Here is a 19,664-nt window from a genome sequence, read left to right on the forward strand (position 1 = left end):
GGATCCATCCCAGCATGAAAACATCTAGGTTCAGAAAAGCACACTGACTCAATGGTGACAAAATGACTACACTTAATAATGAGATTAAGAAATAATCTAAGTGATATCACACACAGACATACAAGGGAAACTGTAGCAGTGGCTACATCCCCTTTCCACATGTTGAATATCATAATCTGAAGTCTTGAATAAGAAAACGTTATAGAAATGGCATGAAAGAATAGACAAATATTTTAGAAAAATCATTTCAGTTTATATTTTGTGGACTTCATTTGCTGTGATACTCATGCCAGCTTTCAGGACAAGCATATGCACTAGGGCCAGCTCTAGCTCAGCACAGCACTGGGCCCACAAGGATTTCTAATCCAGGTGGAGAGACAAGTGACAGGGGTGAATGAATAGGATGCTTTAGACAGACCACTCTGACACACTGAATTAAAATACAGAAACCCTGCTCTTTTCCTCTACCCGGCAGAAGCCAAACACCCTGCCTCCACTTTCTATCTTTTCTGCACAGATCTCCCTCAGCTTATGATGGGTTTTCATCTTGATAAACCCATCGTAAGTTGAAAATATCCTCAGTCGAAAATGCATTCAATACACCTAACCTACCGAACATCACAGCCTAGCCAACCTTAAACGTGCTCAGAACACTTACTTTAGCTGACAGTTGGGCAAAATTATCCAACACAAAGCCTATTTTATAAGAAAGTGTTGAATATCTCGTGTCATTTATTGGATACTGTACTGAAAGTGAAAAAGAGAATGATTGTGCGGGTCCAGCATGGTTGTAAGTGTGTCGGTCGTTTACCCTCGTGATAGGGTGGCTGCCTGGGAGCCATGGCTGCCGCCACCCAGCCTCACCAGCGAGTATCATCTCCACATCCGCTAGCCCGGGAAAAGGTCAAAGTTCACAATTTGAGGTATGGTTTCTACTGAATGCGCATGGCTTTCACATCATCATAAAGTTGAAATATTGTAAATCAAAATATTATAAGGCCGGGACCGTCTGAACTTCTCCGTTTGTTTCGTGGCTGTCTTTGGGTTACTGGCTGCCTCTGTCTTTGGCACAGCTACTTATTTTGGAGAGCTGAGTAACAACCAGTTCAAGACACAGCCGATCACATTCCCTGCAGCATCTACCTCCCAGTTTAGGGTAAAAATTCTGCAAGAGTTCCTAACAGTTCACTAGGGCAGCTTAGCCGGCTTGTGTGTCTGACATCTGCTTACTCAATAATTTCCAATCAACCACCCTGGCTGTGTTAACATTCTATCAGAAAGAAAACAGAGCCCCAGCCATGTGGTATAACGTAACAGAGCTTATTCTGCTCTCATTATGACTTGTCATACACAGAAAACTCAGTTTCTGAATTCCTTCTAGGATTTTTTTTTTTTTTTTTTTGCTGTATGCGGGCCTCTCACTGTTGTGGCCTCTCCCGTTGCGGAGCACAGGCTCCGGACGCGCAGGCCCAGCGGCCATGGCTCACGGGCTTAGTTGCTCCGCGGCATGTGGGATCTTCCCGGACCAGGGCACGAACCCGTGTCTCCTGCATCGGCAGGCGGATTCTCAACCACTGCGCCACCAGGGAAGCCCTCCTTCTAGGATTTATGATAATGACCCAGCACACTAATATAAGCAAACAGGCTGCTAGCTTTTGACATTCACCATTCTATAAAGAACTTGAAATTTTTAAAAATCCATTACTTTTCATACCACAGAATCTCTCATAGGAGGCATAACAGTATAATATTGCATCATAAATTACGCTGTTCACATTATAACAATTTCAGAGTAACAGAAAACATAAATAAACCTACTTGTGCTGGGGAATATCCACTGGCTCTGAAGGCTTATAGAAGTTCCGTCCAATTTGGTACATGGACAACTTTTTTAAGATCCTGCAAGTATATATTTTTAAAATCTGTTAAACAACCGTTGATAACAGTATACTTCCAAGTTTGTATGCATGTTGAAAGAAAAATAGTAGAAAAGTCCAGAACTCTTATTGTTATAATACTGGAAGGTTTAGCTGCTAAATATACATATGAGTGTATATACAAGAACTATCACTTCATATTTGGGAATGACACAATTGAATTAGTTCTATCTTCCTGGGTTTAACTGCAATAAGTAGGTGGTCACTTTCCAGTTATGACTGTGATTTTAACATTCTGGTTGGTGCGGATGAGGTGTGAAAAGCCATGTCCACAGGCTCTTCTGGCCTCTTTCTTATTTTGAGATGAGGAGGCTACTTCTCTTCTTTTTCTTTCTTTTTTATTTTTTGTATAGTTAATTTACAATGTGTTAGTTTCAGGTGTACAACAAAGTGATTCAGTTATATATATTCTTTTTCAGATTCTTTTCTATTATAGGTTATGACAAGATATTGAATATAGTTCCCTGTGCCATACAGTAGGTCCTTGTTATTTATTTTACATATAGTAGTGTGTATATGTTAATCCTAAACTCCTAATTTGTCTCTCCCCCCTCATCCCCTTTGGTTACCATAAATTTGTTTCCTATGTCTGTGGGTCTATTTCTGTTTTGTAAATAAGTTCATTTGTATGATTTTTTTAGATTCCACATATAAGCAATATCGTATGATATTTGTCTTTCTCTGCCTGGCTTACTTCACTGAGTATGATCATCTCTAGGTCCATCCGTATTGCTGCAGATGTCATTATTTCATTCTTTTTTATGGCTGAGTAGTACTCCATTGCATATATATACCACATCTTTATCCATTCATCTCTTGATGGACATTTAGGTTGCTTCCATGTCTTGGTTATTATAAACAGTGCTGCTATGAACATTGGGGTGCATGTCTCTTTTCGAATTAGAGTTTTCTCCATGTATATACCCAGGAGTAGGATTGCTGGGTCATATGGTAATTCTATTTTTAGTTTTTTAAGGAACCTCCATACTGTTCTCCATAGTGGCTGCACCAATTTACATTCCCGAGGAGGCTGTTGCTAATGAAGCTATTCAGCCTTCCCAGTGCTACAAAATGACAAGGTTGCCTCTTCAGCAACTAATCCTGGTCACCTTTGTAACATGACACATCACTGATCTGAGGCTGCCCCTTACATGGGGGAAACGGGAGAGTTTCAAGTCCGAAAACAGGGGTTCCAACTGCATGATTTTTGGCTATCCAATGTCATCTGAGCTTCAGTCCCCTCATCTCTAAAACGGGAATTTTAATCACACCTGCCTCAGGGCTCTCGAGTATGGATCAAAGAAGCTCTAACACCACACAAAGAGCTTTGTCACTGCAAAGCACCTTCCAAGTCAGCTGACTTAAAATAGTCCCCTCTGGGGGGGGGCACATGCAAGACTGGCTGCTGAAGAGCATTTTACAGTGCTGAGCTGAGGCCCAGATATGATCTAAAGATGCTCCACGAGATGCCTGACTAGAATTAGCAAACAATGTTGTCTGTGTGATGAAAGTTCCTTTACGTGCCCTACTCCGCAAAATCCCAAACTACCCTGTCCTCATCCTGTCCAGAGGCCACTGTTGAGTGAAGGGCTCAAATCTTAGGTTTTCAATAGCAGGGAAAACGGTGGTTCTCAAGCTTTCGTGCTCCCATGTGTCATCTGGGAAGCTTGCTAAAAATGTGGATTTTCAGGCCCCACTCACGAAATTCTATTCACTAGATCCAGTGAAGGGCTAGGGAATCTGCATTTTGTCGAGTCCCACCCAGCATCCAAGATGACACAGAAGCAAGTGATCCTCAGGTCAGTTTGAAGAACACTGAAAAGCTTGGTGACAACCTTCCTTCTGCCTCCAGGGACACATGGGGAAGGAGAGGGGGCTGCGAGGCAAGTGAGAGCAGAAAGCAGATGGTGATGGCCTTTCACACCTAAAGTAAATCAGCCAGGAGGAAAAACAATCCTTCAGTTTACTAACCCAGACACACGCATCTTTTAAGTCTGGCGGTGGAGGCTGGGAGTGGGTACAGAAAAAGAAGAAAAGGGAAGAGGCAGCTGCCCTACGGCCACTGAGACATCACAACCCTTGAGTCCTTTGTCTCAACACAGATGATACTGGATAGTAACAGAGGTGCCAGTTTGAGGCCGTGATGGACTGTGGTGTGTATTATGGCACAAGGACGTGAAAGGATACGGAAAATTTCCCTGAAGATGACATTGCTGCTGGCACACTGCCTGCAAAATGGTTAATACTTTTAATACCCAGGCTCTACGAGGACAGGCATCATTAGCCTAAATTAAATTTAAGGCATTTTACTTCTTGAAGATGATACTGAAGACCTGGATGCACACGGGAGAACTTGCCGGTAGCTCCCTCGTCAGAGTGATAGTCATCTTTACAGTCTCGCCTCTTTGAGTTTCACTTGACAGTTCCAGGACCTGAAAAAAGAATTACTTAAAATGCACTCTACAGATTATCCTCAAGTGCATCGAATGCGGATATGCTAAAGCCGTCACAACTTAATAGGAATTAACAAAAACAAAACTGCAGGTGTTAGTAATGTAATAATCTAATGATTACATTACGTTTGGAAGGTTCCCCCCCAGCCCCCCACCCCCGCTGTATTTTGCTAATACCAGAAAAGCAACACATCTCTTTCCTCTCGAACTTCTTAATAGAGAATCAAAACCAGCCCCGGGGTTCAAACATTCAATCCACAGAGAATGCAGAGCAGGGGTTCTTGACCTTTTTGGGGAGTGGGGGTGGGGAGACAGCTCACAACCTACTTTTGAGAGTCTGATAAAAGTTACAGACGTTCTCCAAAGAAAATGTCACATATGTATATACAGCAACAATGTATATAATGTACCCATTTTCAGACGTTCATGGATGCCCAGAGACTTACTAATGAACTTTCCTGCCCATCCTGGGTTCATGGATTTCAGAGGGAAGCCTCTCAAAAGTTCATTCACAAAAAACAGAGGAACAGAGAAGAAGAAAGCAAAGGATAGGGAACAGACAGACGAGAGGGAAACATAAATGTGGATGGAAAGAGAGAGGAGAAAATGGTGGAAATTTAAACAGATATGAAATCTGATTTTATTAACTTTTGAAAGGTCCAGAGAAATCCCTAGGGTTCTATAATCTGGAACAATGCTCTAACAATTATAATGAATGCATGAATAGGTCTTTATACCAGATGCCTAACTAAATTTAAAGCTCTTCAGATCAGGGAGGGCTCAGTATAGATTTCTGGAATAAAAAATGACAAATCAGTCAGTAAAAATCTATGATCCAGGGTTTTTCAGAAGGGTAAGGAATTAGAAGAGGTAGTTTATTAGCAGGCATGTATGTATTTTACCCCTGCTTTCCATGGTGAAAGTGTAGTTTTAATGGCTTTTAGGTTGAACCAAGAATGTAGGGCAGGGATAGTTCACTTCAGGGAAACAAAGAGAAATGCATCCTTTCACAGGGGATGAAATACTTCATTGAGGCAATTCTTGCTTCAGATAAGACTGTAGAGAAGTCAGAGGTGGAGAGCTGCAGGAAGAGCTTATCAACATCCAGAAGTCTGATGGGCAAGAGATTGGGGAGCGGCCCTCAGGCTGCTGCCAGGATCTCAGGACAAAGGCGTAAGCCATCAAAGTATGTTGGGATGAGTGGCCGGCAGCAGACGGTCCCCACTGAGTGCTTTATTCAGGAACCCCATTCCTAACAACAACCAAAGAGCAAAATCATCAGCACCCCCAGCACTTGCCCCTCCAAACACCACTCCTCCTTGTTTCCTGCCTGTTGTGAATCCCACACCCTCACTCTCAGAGTGTGCTTCCCCTTCCTCCCCTCCATCCACTTATCTAACAGGTTGGCAAGTCTTAGCCCTTCTACACCAGCAATTTCTCTACTCCATTTCAGCTGTTCCAATACCAATATTTACCACTGAGCCCAAGGGCACGTGACGTGGAGTTGCACAGACCCTGATTCTCTGCCTCTTGCAGCCTCTATGATATGGAGCAAGTTACTGCAACTCTTTTAAGACCTTTTCCCGGGCTTCCCTGGTGGCGCAGTGGTTGAGAATCCACCTGCCGATATAGGGGACACGGGTTCGTGCCCCGGTCTGGGAGGATCCCACATGCTGCGGAGCTGCTGGGCCCGTGAGCCATGGCCGCTGAGCCTGCGTGTCCGGAGCCTGTGCTCTACGACAGGAGAGGCCACAACAGTGAGAGGCCCACGTACCACAAAAAAAAAAAAACCTTTTCCCATCTCTAACGTGGGAGTGAGACCAGGATAATGAAGATTAAATGGGATAATTCATGGATCTTATCCCTATCCGTAGCAGTGCTTTGTACCTTTGTTCAAGTTCTTTCGACAGCCTGCCCACATTATTCCAGTGGCACTTTATTAATCTTCCCACTTTGTTCTGTTAGCCATTCAATACGATGTGATGAGAGTCACTGAAATTTAACGCAGCTCTATGGAAACTCTCTCAAAGGCTTCAGTGGTCCACGGAGGACAGTTCCTGTTCCTCAGCAGGACATTCAAAGTTCTCCCTACCTTTGGAGCCATAACTTGCAATCCTTCCCAGCTAAGCCTGAACAACCAGAAGTTTCTAAACTATGCCCTTCAGTTCCTATCTTTGTGTCTGGTCCTCCCCATCTCCCCCTTCATTAATTAAAATCCTGCCCAGGAGATAAATTAATGACCATTCCCGCCGAAGTGTCCTGCTGAGAATAACCTTTGCTTTCATCACCTCTTTTTGAAGACCTTGGGTAAGACACACAAGGCTTCTCTAAGGCTTCAGGGGTGATGAGAGGATTAAATGAGTTCATTGCATACAAGCAGCCTGGCAGAGTAAGTGCTCATCAAATGTAATCCAGTGGTAGGTGGGACATAAAACATAGATCTGCTCATCTCAAGAGAGCTGTGCTGGGGCTAATCCAGAGGACAACTAAGCAGAGCACCTAACACCTCGTAAATGCTCAATAAATGCTAGCATAACAAAACCACTAATTATTATTATGCCGCTTATATCATTCTATCTTGCACTGAACTTATTTGTAAATAACTTCAGTACTAAATTGAAATGTTTTTGACAACAAGAACCTTGTTTTATTTATCCTGGTTTCCTCCAAGGTGCCAGCATCCTGCCTGGTACACAGTAGGCTCTTTATAAGTGCAGAAGGAATGCATGAGAGTGGCAAATAGATGTGACCGGTGACAGCAACCTGGGTCGTGGCCACAGATGCACAGATGAGGTCTGAAAGACAGTGGAAGGCCAGGAGGCAGCAGAACAGGACTTCTAGAACTGCACTATTTGGGGGTGCAATGAGTGAATCAGTGGAGGGGCTCTTTCCATGAAAATAAGCATTCTATAAAGTGTGTAGGGGATGGATGGGAGTACAGGATTAAGCCTGAGTCAGTATTAAGACCAGAAGAAAAAGATGAGACTAGCAACCTTTGTTAGGACACAGTTTCTATTTACTATCTCATTTTTACTGTCATTAGGTGGCAGGTCATATGTTGATAGATAATAAGACAACACACTTCTGTCTAAATCTAGTATCCCCTGTGTCTGGAAGATAGAAGCAACAGGTCTGATCTGTCATACCACGTTTTCACCATCAATTTACTCACTGCCATCTCATTAGACTCCATGCCCAACAATAAGATGTGTGGCATATACTACATGCTCACTTTGAACAAGAAATGAGTAATATTAACTTATTCCTAGCATCTGTAGAGTAAAATTCCTCCATTCTCATTAGGTAAAATTGAAGAAAGCTGGACCATTTCAAGGGGGCTATATGATTTTAATATATCCAAATTTCCAAACTGTTACTACAAATGTATTTAGAAGAACAAGATCTTTAATGACAGTAATACCCTTGAAATATATCATTTAAATATGAGAGGCCATATTAGCATGCTATCAACATCTAGTCATAGGACAAAATATTGAAGGATCAATAAGGACTCATGACGAATAAAAATGTTTCTAAATTTACAGATCCAGATTTTCCAAGTCCTTAAATTTAATCATATGGTATAATTTTTAAACTCCATATTCAGATGAAATAAACACTCAAGTAGCTCCTATAAATCTCACAGTCTCATAAAAGGAAAAAGGTTCCAAGAGTGCTCAGAAACACACTTCTTGAGGAAATTAACAAAGATACACACGGAACCTAGAAATTTACATTTATGCTCAAAATGCTGAACTAAAAAAAAAAAAAAAAATAGATTAAGCTTTCCAAGGGAGAGACGTGTCAAGTTTTAATCCAATACTCTGTTTTAATTTTTCAGAAACTTTACAGAAACCAGTTCTTTCTCATAATTTTCATACTGCTTTAGAACAAAGCGTATGATAAAAACCTCAATACCAATATCTTGATTTTAGGGCTAAAAATGTGGAAGACGTAAATAAATAAATAAAGGGCTATGAATCTTGCAACTGCCATATCCAATGGTCATAACCATTAAAAAATATCCTTAAGATTGACATAAATAACTCCTATTTCATATGATGGAACAAGTCATGAAGGAAACGACAGTTTTAGAATCAGGATTGATGTAAAGTTCTTTGGACACGTGGACACAATGTGCAGGAGCAAAAAAATGTAGAGTAAATTTGAAGCTCTTAGGCCATAGGCTAAATGGTGTTTTTTTAAACTTTTTTTTTTTTTTTTTGGCCGCACCGTTCAGCATGTGGGATTCCCCAACCAGGGATCAAACCCGTGCCCCCTGCACTGGGAGCTCAGAGTCTTAACCACTGGACCACCAGGGAAGTCCCTGTTACTTAAACTCTTGCCTATTTTGGGAAAAGTTTAAAAGGATTCCTATTTCAAGGACACTTTGCCTTTAAAAAAGTAGTTGAAAAAGCAGTGTTTGTATTACAGCTCTTCTTTTTTAAATGCCAGACCATCAGCTTCTTAATTAAGAAATCAATTCTGATGAGGTCTTAATTAAGAAGTCTTTCCTTCTCAGGCATGGGAATAGGAAAGAGAAAAGGAGTGAGTGATATACTCATTCCAACTGTCATGAAAATCAGCTAACCTCTAAAATCTACATGAAGGAGTATAAATATATGCACGTATGTATGTATTAAAAAATTAACCATACTATACCTTTTCTTCTAGCTTTTGGGAGAGAAAAAGGATGACACCATCAAATGCTTTTGCTTTGTTGGAAAGTTCCTTGCGACTATAAAGCAGAGCAATTCTCAGCCTTCTAGATTCTATATCTGGACTATATGTCACATGATACTGGTATAGCTGCCAGTCCTGGGGCACGTCTAAATTAAAAAGATTTGTGACCAGTTTCACAGGTATTCCACTGGAACCTGAAGAAAACAAATAAAAAACATGTTTTAACCAAAAAAACCCATAACACATTGTGTTCATATTAATCACAGCATTCAAAAAATTTATTTGCATATGCATAATTGTTGCTAGAAAGCAAGGATTCTTGTTCAGTGACACAAGGTAAGCTCTAGTAACCAGCTGCCTGATAACCTTATGGAGCCCTGCAAGCAAAAGGATCCTGTGTAAGGCAGGCCTCATAAGAACCTGCGGGCAGACACGACATTCTTGTTTTGGGGAGAAAAGAAACATCTGAATTCAACTACCCTAGGACTCCTTCCAAAGCTTGCCTTCCAGCTGATTCTCAAATCCATCAAGTTAAGTGTTTTGTAACCAAGCACGACCCCATGGGGCCTCCCCCATATCCTCTGCTTTAGCTCCTCTCTGAAGTATGTAGGTAATAGTATCTAGTGCACACTTCCTGAATTGTTTTACAGATGCTAAAACCCCTACCAAAGGGAAGAAATTAACTGCTTGATGACCATTAGCTCCCTCCAGACCTACTGGCACCAAAGGATTGATAATGGGAACCCGTTACCTCACCATCAACCAACCAGAAAATTGTGCAGGAGCTGATCACAGACCCTGGGGCGCCCCTCTTTCACTTTGACTTTAAACATGCTTTGCTGAGACACTTCGGGAAGTTTGGGCTTTTTGAGCACTAGCTGTCCTAGACTCCTTGTACAGGGCCTCACAATAAACGCTGCACTTTCCTTCACCACAGCCCAATGTCAGTAGATTGGCTTTACTGAGCACCGGGCAACGGACCCAAGTTTAGTTCCGTAACAGTTTCAGATGCTGCTCTGGAATTATGGTGCTCTCAGATTATAAAGAAACTCTCCAGTTTTTATCACGAATATAACCCCCATCCTTTTGGAAATCCAGATAATCAAAAGTTCACCATACTTCGGAAAATTCTGAAATCACTTCATTCAGTGATTAGATGGCTCTGTAGGTCCCAGCGAAGGCCCCCCAGAGATAAGGGGGCAAATGGGGATGGAAGAAGAAATTTTACATCTTCCCTGTGTGAGAACAGACAGGGCTCTGGGCTTCTATTTTTTGCAGGCACAGGGAGGCCATGTGGGCTTCCAGGAATTCCATCCCCTACAGAATTTTTATTCACCTCTTCAAAATCTACAGGACAAATTCAGAGATGGCCACGATGTAGCTGGTCAGTGCCCAGGATGGCGTGAACTCCATCCAAGACAGACTCTAGGAGGGCACAAAGGAAATACTTCTCCCCTCTCCTCGGAGGGAATCATCCAGTGTTCGTCTTACAGGAAAGAATTATCAAATAGTCACTATTTGCCTTTCTGGTGGAGGAAGTGGAAACATGAGCCCCGAGGTGGTGAGGAAGAAAAAGTGTCATGTATACCTTACGTAGTATTCCCTCAGTTTTGACCTGTGTGTCTACTGAGAAATAATGCACAACCTAAACGATAAGAGTTATGTTTTATTCAGCGGACAAAACTGAGGGCTTAAGCCCAGGACACAGCATCTCAGTTCTGAGGGACCACTCCGAAGAGGTAAGGGAAGAGCCAGGATATATAGGAATTTTTGCAACAAAGACCAGGTAGTCGGAACATCATAAGATTACTTTTAATTAAGGAAAATCATATGTCTCTAGTTAATGAATTTAGCACTTTTCTACTTTCAGGAAGATGCAAAAGTCAGGGCTCACTGAAATCATTCCTTTGATATGCACCTCAGCTATCTGGGGCCAGTATCCTGTTCTTTCCCACCCTGAGTCTCCTTAGGGTGCATCATTGGAGGGTGGCGGCAGTGACTGAAGACTTGGCAGCCGGCCAAGTCTCCATCCTGAGTTCCCTCAGGGCTCACCGTGGGAGCGGATGCAGTGGCTTCATGGCTGCAACATCTTTTGTGTACTGATACGGCAGGCAATATTTTTTTCATTGACGTGTAAATATCCAGTAGGAACAAGGAATCTCTGTGCTATTTTTTAAAGAAAAGGGATTTTTTTGCTGTTCTCCCAGAGGACATGGCAACATATTTTAGCTGCTCATGTTAATGGACAAAGAGAAGTCATCTAGAATATCAGAGCTGGCAATACCCTTTAAGACCACTTACACCAGTGTGTTCAAACTGTAATCATGACCCATTAGTGCTGCAGTTATCAAAGTAAGTGATGTGAACCATCATGTTTCATAGAAAGACTAGAATACAATAGAATGGATCAGAGTGCCCTGCCCATAGGAAGGGCAAGCATTGTTTCATGAAACTTTGTTTCAGTTGTGTTTGTGTAGTGTGTGTATGCTGGAGAACAATTTATGTACTTATTTTTGCTGCATGGTTTGAAAGAGTTTGAAAAAGTCTGATCTGCATCAGTGAGTCTTAACTTTTAGAGGGAGTTACAAAGCCTTTTGAGAATCCTATGAAAACAATAGGTCTACTTTTCCTGAAAATACACATGCAATCCTAGGTGCAATTTCAGGGGTAAGCCCAGAATCTGCGAAAAGAATTCCCCAAAGAGGCTACATTTTTCTTTTTAGACCTGAAGTCCAGAAAGGTTATTCCCCATATAGGAAAAAGGCTGGGAAAGAGACAAAGCATCTTTGCTGACCCCTACCTCAGGTGTAAGGAGAAAAGGTTTTCAACAAGTGAAATGTAGTTTTGGAGAAAATGTTACTCTTCCTATTAATGAAAGAGAGAATTAAGGCTAAAACAACTAGTGTCTATATAATGCTTGAATATAGCAGATGTTCAATACATATCTTTTAAGTCAATATATGAACTTTTTTATTTTATTAAATTTAAATTAAAATTTCTTAAGCAAAATTTGGTAACATTTAAAAAAAAGTAAGAAATTCCCTGGCAGTGCAGTGGTTAGGACTCTGTGCTTCCACTGCAGGGGGTCTGGGTTCAATCCCTGGTCGGGGAACTAAGATACCACAAGCAGCATGGCATGGCCAAAAAAATAAATAAATAAAAATTTTAAAGTAAGTAACATGAAGACTGGGTACCTCTTTTGCAATCTCTCACATGGGCCAATTTCTCTCTGGTACAGACACTCAAATCCATCATCTCTCGTCTGATTTTCCCACCTCTTTCCTTGAAGGTACATCCAGCATCACCAGAAGATAGACCACCTTCATCTAAAATATGAAGAGAACACCAAAATGTTATATATTATTAATATTATACACATCAATAACATTTCATGCTAGTGATATCGTTTACAACTATCATATCAAAAATGCATCTAGAGGGAATTCCCTGGCAGTCCAGTGGTTAGGGCTCTGAGCTCTCACTGTCAAGGGCACCAGGTTCAATGCCTGGTCAGGGAACTAAGATCCCGCATGTTGCTTGGCACAGCCGGGAAAAAAGATGCATCTAGAACCAAAGCTCAGATTTTTGTGGCTTTTAATAAAACTGGCCCACATTGCTGAAAACAGTCATGACTATACAGAAGTCTGCAGCCTGAAAATTGAAAACTGTGAGGGAAGCATGGCATGTTTTGTTAGAAATAACAGACTCTGAGTTAGTCCTACCTCATAACATTTGGGGCTGACCTGATTCTCCTCTTGGCTAAGGAAAAGCTCTATCTCCCTATATCCCACTCCACACACATTTATGGAGGGCTGGTCTCCCTCCTGTAGCTCTTGTGTAACACCCAAAGAATTACAGACTAAGACCGGCCACATCAACTTCTGTACAGATTGAGGCTGAACCTTTCCCCTTTCTCAATCACAAGAAGAGAAATGCCCATACACTGCCATCAGTGTTTATGCTAGATCATTCCCCTGAGAATGACAGCCAGCAGGTCACCTTGGGACGTGTCACTTACTGTTAGGTTCTAAAAAATGGGAAATTAAAATCTGTTTCCTGATGAATATTTTCTTTTTTAAATGAGTACAAAAAGATGCCAATTTTTTTGGATACAACTTTGGCACTTTGAAATGTGAAAATATAAATTTTATATGACAGAATTATTACTACAAAGTAGTTTGACTAATAGTATGACAAACCTCTAGGACACTGACTTGACCACTGTCCTTTGATACAGTCACTGTATGCAACTACCCCAAATGGTGCTACCCACTTGCCCAAAACTGCTGTCCATACCCTTCTCAGTGAAGTTGGAGTCTCCCAAGAAAATCACAAAATTTATTTAATTTTTTTAAAATTCGATTATTCTCACTAGATTATCTGTATCATTTACTGCTCTTGGTTTCAAAAGATGTTTGGTGGTTTCTAAAAATTCAATCTGCCACAGAATGGTAGTTCCCAGAGTCTGGGGGGGAGGGGCAAATGAGTTATTGTTTAATGGGTACAGAGTTTCAGTTTTGTAAGATGAAAAACTGTTCTAGAGACGGATGGTGGTGATGGTTGCACAACAATGTGAATGTCCTCAATGCCACTGGACTGTACACTTAAACACCGTTAAAATGGTCCACTTTATATTATACCTATTTTACCACAATTTTTAAAAATAGAAAAATCAGTCTACCCTCAAAGGATAAAGAGTTTCCATCACTTGCTAGTCACAAGAAGGCACAGCAGATGTGACGGAAATTCCCAAAGAAAAGTTGGAATAACACTTGAATGGTGGCAGTAGTGCTGGAATTATGGGACAATACATTTCTACTGTGGTACTTTGCACTAATTTGCTAGGGCTGCCACCCAGTCTGCGGTACTTTGCCCTAGCAAATTAGTGCATCGGGCATGCCAACTTATACTGTGTGGTAGGGGCTACTTGGACTAGCACGTTGACCATTATCTTAAGGCCAAACCTGGATTTGCAGGTAAGAGAGCCACCACCAAATGGTGAGGTCTACCGTGGGTGGGGAAGGAAGAAGAGAGAAGGGGCAACAGGCATGCGAGGTTACTACCATCCCTGCAAGGCAATGGTATTGGCATTTATATGTCATAAAGAATTTAAAAATACATTTTCAAAATTATTGAGTAAACAGACAGAATCAGAAAAACTGGTTTCCTAATATCTGGGGGTTCCCATCTGCTAAGCACCATCAGGAAATTCAGTGGCAGATTCTGTGTTATGAAGTCCCAAAGAAACACAACAAACACAGGGGGATCCTTCAAAAAAGGAAGGTAAGATGATCAAGAAGTGAGTTTGCTGCTCAAAGGCTTAGTAGAGTCACTCCTATTCCATTCAGATGGGACAGAACTGGATGGAACAGACAGAGCTGCACTTACATTTCTGTGAAATCCTGCTTGTTCCCACATGGTCACTGCTAGAAGATGCTTCACTGTCACTAAGAGCAACAGACAGAGGCTAAAATGGGGAAAAAAAACATTTGGTCAGGTTTAAGATGTTAAGTCGTAAACTAAAACTTTATCACAAGATGAGAACGGTATCACGTCCTATGTCATTAGATTACCATGAGCTAGAAAAAGAAAATGTGGCAGGTAAAATGCCTGAGAGAGGAGAAAAGATTGCCCATTTCAGAAAAAAAGATAAGGACAAGCTACGGTTTTCCCCATTTATCAATCTTTGATTTCAGTGCCAACTGTGAGCCAGATACAGCCCTTAGCCCCTGGAGGTGGAAAGAGGCAGAGGTGTGATCCTTGCATCCGAGGAGCTCATCAGATGCGAGGTGGTACAGGTGATTGCACACCTCATGCTTCTGTAGCCTTCAGACATGGGGCCTCTGATGTGAACATATTTGTAGCAAGAAAATAAACTGAGCCCAGAGGATCTGGGCCACCAGCTCAGATGATGACTCTCCTGAATAAACTGGTCCAAAAGTTCACAAAACAGGTGAAGGGAACCATTAATATTTTCTCTTCAGGGTAATTACTTCTCTGTTCAAGGAGGTATAAATCAGCCTGCTTAAAAAAAAAAAAAATGCATGACACCAAGAGAAGACCTCTCTATGAGAGTAAAGGCATAATGAACACAGACTACTCACTTGAACACTTCTAGTCTAAGATATTGCTCCAAGTACTGAGTTTTTGCTAAGTATTGCTCCAAATACTAAATGTAGTTGTAACATCACTCAAAAATTGCTGGTTTGCCACTCAATTCAATCTAGTTGCCTAAGTCTTAATAAGAAGTCCTATGCACAGTGGTTGCTCAAGAAACAGTGGTTGATTCTAAACTTCATTTGTGTCTGAGATTATTTCTTTTTATATATAAATTAGCGAGACAGATCATATTAGATTATATACCACATAATGGTACCTTTGAAAGGACAGCCATTTTCACGAGGAGACTTACAAACGAATGAAGTAATTAAAACTTAATGATATACTTGCCTCCCATTTTCAGCCCTTTTCGCTAACCAAAATATCTATATTAATATCTTACTCAGATAAGCTCCCCAACAGGGGGGAAAAAAATGTGAGAAACCCTGGAAGGGCTCAAAGTTGAAAGAGAAATAAGCCACTACTTCGCAGCAGAGAGGAAGAGATGTCTGCCGAGGAAGGCGGTGTCCACTAAGGAAACAGAGGTAGGAGTGAGCGAGACAATGCCAGATGCTAAGCTTTCTACACACCGACTGCGAGGCCTGGATGCGCCCCACCTCCGCGGCGCTGGGGCTGCGGGCCATGCCTCGCGCCCTCGCACGGGCCCGGCCGCTCATGTTCCAGATGCTCCCAGAGTGACTTCAAAGGCAGCTAAGTCTCAACAAGGGTATTTTGTCACCGGTACCCAGATGACAAGGCTGCGACGGAAGCGGCAGAGATAGTGGGTCTCTGGTTCTGGGGCTGGAATTGCAGCCGAGGCTCACGAGTGGGTGGAGCCAAGCGCACAGCGCACCCGGGTCCCGTGGTAGGGGCGGGGGAAGCACGTGGGTGGGAGGCGGTGGGAGGACTGCGGCCACACTTTTCATCCACATCCCCGCCATTTTTGGCATTATCCAGCTTTCTAGTTTTTGCCCATCATATCTGTATATAAGGTTGCATCACACTGTTACGTTTTGTCTGTATTATCTGCTCACTTCTACTCCTGGCTTCTAGATGTCTTTGAATATGTCATGTAAATGTTGTTTCTGGGAAATATCTGACTCACCTACTGGGGGATGGGGAGAATTTATTTATTTATTTTTATTTTTATTTTTTGCGGTACTTATTTATTTTTATTTTTATTTTTTGCGGTACGCGGGCCTCTCACTGTTGTGGCCTCTCCCGTTGTGGAGCACAGGCTCCGGACGCGCAGGCTCAGCGGCCATGGCTCACGGGCCCAGCCACTCCGTGGCATGTGGGATCTTCCCGGACCGGGGCATTGGCAGGCAGACTCTCAACCACTGTGCCACCAGGGAAGCCCGAGAATTTATTTTTAAATGTGCATGAATGCCAAAGAAAACACAAAAGGGTAACCACCTCTTCATATATGTGATAGCTGTGGAGTTTTTGTTGTTGTTGTTCTGTGAATTGTCTATTTATATCCGTTGCTGTTTTAAATTGAATTTCTCATGTTTTTCTTGTGATTTGGAAGAATTTTTCTTCTTAAAATAGCAAATAGCTACTCCCTATTTACTAATTATTAATTTTAACTTTGAAGTTCTTTAATCAAAAGTCTTAACTTGGATGGAGTCAAATCTACTAATTTTTTTAAAAAATCTACTAATTTTTAATTTTATGGTTTGTGCTTTTTGGGGTTTTCTTGAAAGAAAATTTTTCCTGCCCTAAATTTACAAGGATGTTATATGACATTTTCTTTTATTAACTTTATAAGTTTACTATTCACATTAGCTATCTTGTATCCTTTGAGTTTATTTATATTTATATATATATATTTATATGATATGTAGGATGTGAGGTAGAGATCTAACTTTATCTCCCTATAGTGAGCCGTTTTCCCCTAATGTCATCTATTAAAATTTATGTAATGGTTTGTGCAGCCACAACCAGCAAATAAATTCTCATATATACCTAGATCTAATTTTGTGCTTTCTAGTTCTATTATCTATATCTGCTCTGCCCCAGTACTTTACCACTTGTAATTGCTATTTCTTTATATTACTCCTAAAATCTGGTGGGGCAAGTCTTTACTCTTTGATTTTTTCAATTCATTTATTTTTTGCAAACTGTATTCGTCCATATAAATTTTAAAATAAGTTTGTCAAGTTTCTTTAAAATTCTCACCTAATTTCTAATTGGCATTGTATAGAATATATAAATTAGTTTGGGAAGAACTGCCCCTCTTACAGTGTTATAGTTCTTCATTTATTCAAGTTTCTCTTCATATCCTTTAATAGAGCTTAATTTTTTCATAAAAGTCTTGTGTATTGTTTAATTGATGGAAAATTATAGTTTTATTAGTATTTTGAAGTATATCTTGTTTACATTATATTTTCTAATTGGTTATTATTAATATAGATACATGATATTGATTTTTGTAAGTTGATATCATTTATCAAATTTGCTGAACTCCTTAGTTCATATAGCTTGTCCTTTGATTTCATTGAGTTTGCATGTAGATGATTATATCATCTACAAATAATAGTAATTTTATCTCATCCCTTCTTATTCTTATTTTTCTTATCTTATCATGTTGATCAAGTTTTCCTGTACAATGTTGAAAGTGACTGTGATAGCTGATATTCTTGAGTCACTTAAGTGACTCACCCAAGGTACTACAGTTTGTGTGGCAGAGCTGGGATTCCAACTCTGGTCTATCTACCTTAAAGCCCACATCATAACCCCTCATCTCTCATTCATCTTCCTCCAAAAAGGTGATCTGCCTGACTTTAGATACAGCCTACACTATAGAAAAAAGCCCCAGTCCTGTGTAAAATGCCATGCTCTTCTTTCTATTTATTTCCCATCAGAATACTCTTTTATTCAGTTGTCTTGGGAAATCATTATCCCTGAGGGCTGGCAAGTGCAACAGGTATGATGGCCTTGGACAGAGATGGCCAGTCTTGGACTTGGCTCAGTGAAGCCACTCTAATGAATAACACATTTCTTTGAAAACGAATGAGTCTGACAGTTCTGAATGATCATAAACTGCATGTTAAAAAGTAGGGCAGGGCTTCCCTGATGGCGCAGTGGTTGAGAGTCCGCCTGCCGATGCAGGGGACACGGGTTCGTGCCCCGGTCTGGGAAGATCCCACATGCCATGGAGCGGCTGGGCCCGTAAGCCATGGCCGCTGAGTCTGCGCGTCCAGAGCCTGTGCTCCACAACGGGAGAGGCTACAACAGTGAGAGGCCCGCGTACCAAAAAAAAAAAAAAAAAAAAGTAGGGCAGGTGAAAAACAGAATCTGGACAAGGAATCTACTTTTGAAAATCTGTGCTTTGTTTCTGAATATAAAAATAATCTTTACCTCATGTTTTCCAAATTGACCACCTCCTGGTAAATTTGACTTGTACTGATGTGAGAACACTAAGAGTGGTGAGAGACACTGAGAACACATGTAGGCAACTTCAAACAGTCAAATCCTTTCAATTTTCCAAGTACTAACTCATTATGAAATCAGAAATATCAATTATTTCCAATCATTATCTGCATTTTCAACTCCCAGTTATAATTACTATATGTGACATAAAAATCATTCACACTGTGCTCTCCACGTATGATTTTTAAAGGTACTTATGTATTCCCTGTAATAGGGAATATACGGCATGGTTACAAGCATACATGGGCTTTACGGCCAGATTAGAATTTACATCCCAACTCCGTCACCTACTAACTTTCTGACTCAAGAAAATGTACTTAATTTCATTTAGCCTCAGTTTCTTCAACTGTAAAATGGGGATAAAGTTGTGCCAGGATTTCTCAACGTTGGCACTATTCACATTTTGGGCCTGATAATTTTCTATTTGAGGGGGGTCTGTCCTATACATTATAGGATGTTTAGCAGTAATCTTGGCCTCTACTCACTAGACACCAGTATCTCTTCTCGTTGTAAGAACCAAAAATGTCTGTAGATACTGCCAAATGTCTCCCGGAGGGCAAATTGCCCCAGATTAAGAACCATTTTGATATGGCTACCTCTCAGGCTTGTTTCAAGTGTTAAATGAAATAATAATAATGACACTTAACCTAGTGTTTGGCATGTAATAAAAATTGGATAATTAGTTGTTATCAATACCAGAGGGTACGTTCTTGTCTCATGGCAGAAAGAATTCAGAGATGAGACAGGGAGGTCAAGAAAGCAAAGTGAGGATTTATTTAGGTGATAGTATGCTCTCAAGGGGAGAGCAGGCAGACTCAGGTGAGTAGCTGACCTGAGTTTCTTTGGCAAGCTGGTTATGTGGGGTGTAGAAAAGAAGAGGTGAAATATTCATTGGGGAGGGAAGGTTTTGGGAGTCATATTCCCTGATTTTTATCTCAGCTCCACCTTCCTGAGATGGAGAGGGACTTTTGTGCTTTTTTAGTCTTGATCGGAAGTGTCATGGTCGAGGTGCTTAATGGGTACTTCTTATCTGCAAGGCTAATTTTATTGTAATGAG

At 41.0% G+C, this 19,664-nt stretch overlaps 1 protein-coding gene across 1 annotated transcript in view; it reads right to left on the minus strand.

Moving 5' to 3' along the window:
- PIWIL4 (piwi like RNA-mediated gene silencing 4) overlaps positions 1 to 19,664 on the minus strand; it is a 77,820-nt gene that overhangs the window by 26,098 nt on the left and 32,058 nt on the right. The window contains exons 2-6 of the mRNA XM_067038270.1: positions 14,462 to 14,540; positions 12,268 to 12,399; positions 9,053 to 9,267; positions 4,248 to 4,369; positions 1,819 to 1,899 (exon numbers count right to left, since the gene is read on the minus strand). Coding sequence (XP_066894371.1) covers positions 1,819 to 1,899; positions 4,248 to 4,369; positions 9,053 to 9,267; positions 12,268 to 12,328 — 479 coding nt within the window. The 5' untranslated portion in view covers positions 12,329 to 12,399; positions 14,462 to 14,540. The remainder of the gene's footprint in view (positions 1 to 1,818; positions 1,900 to 4,247; positions 4,370 to 9,052; positions 9,268 to 12,267; positions 12,400 to 14,461; positions 14,541 to 19,664) is intronic.

This window comes from Kogia breviceps, chromosome 7 (assembly GCF_026419965.1).
Source record: "Kogia breviceps isolate mKogBre1 chromosome 7, mKogBre1 haplotype 1, whole genome shotgun sequence".
NCBI classification, from domain to species: domain Eukaryota; kingdom Metazoa; phylum Chordata; class Mammalia; order Artiodactyla; family Physeteridae; genus Kogia; species Kogia breviceps.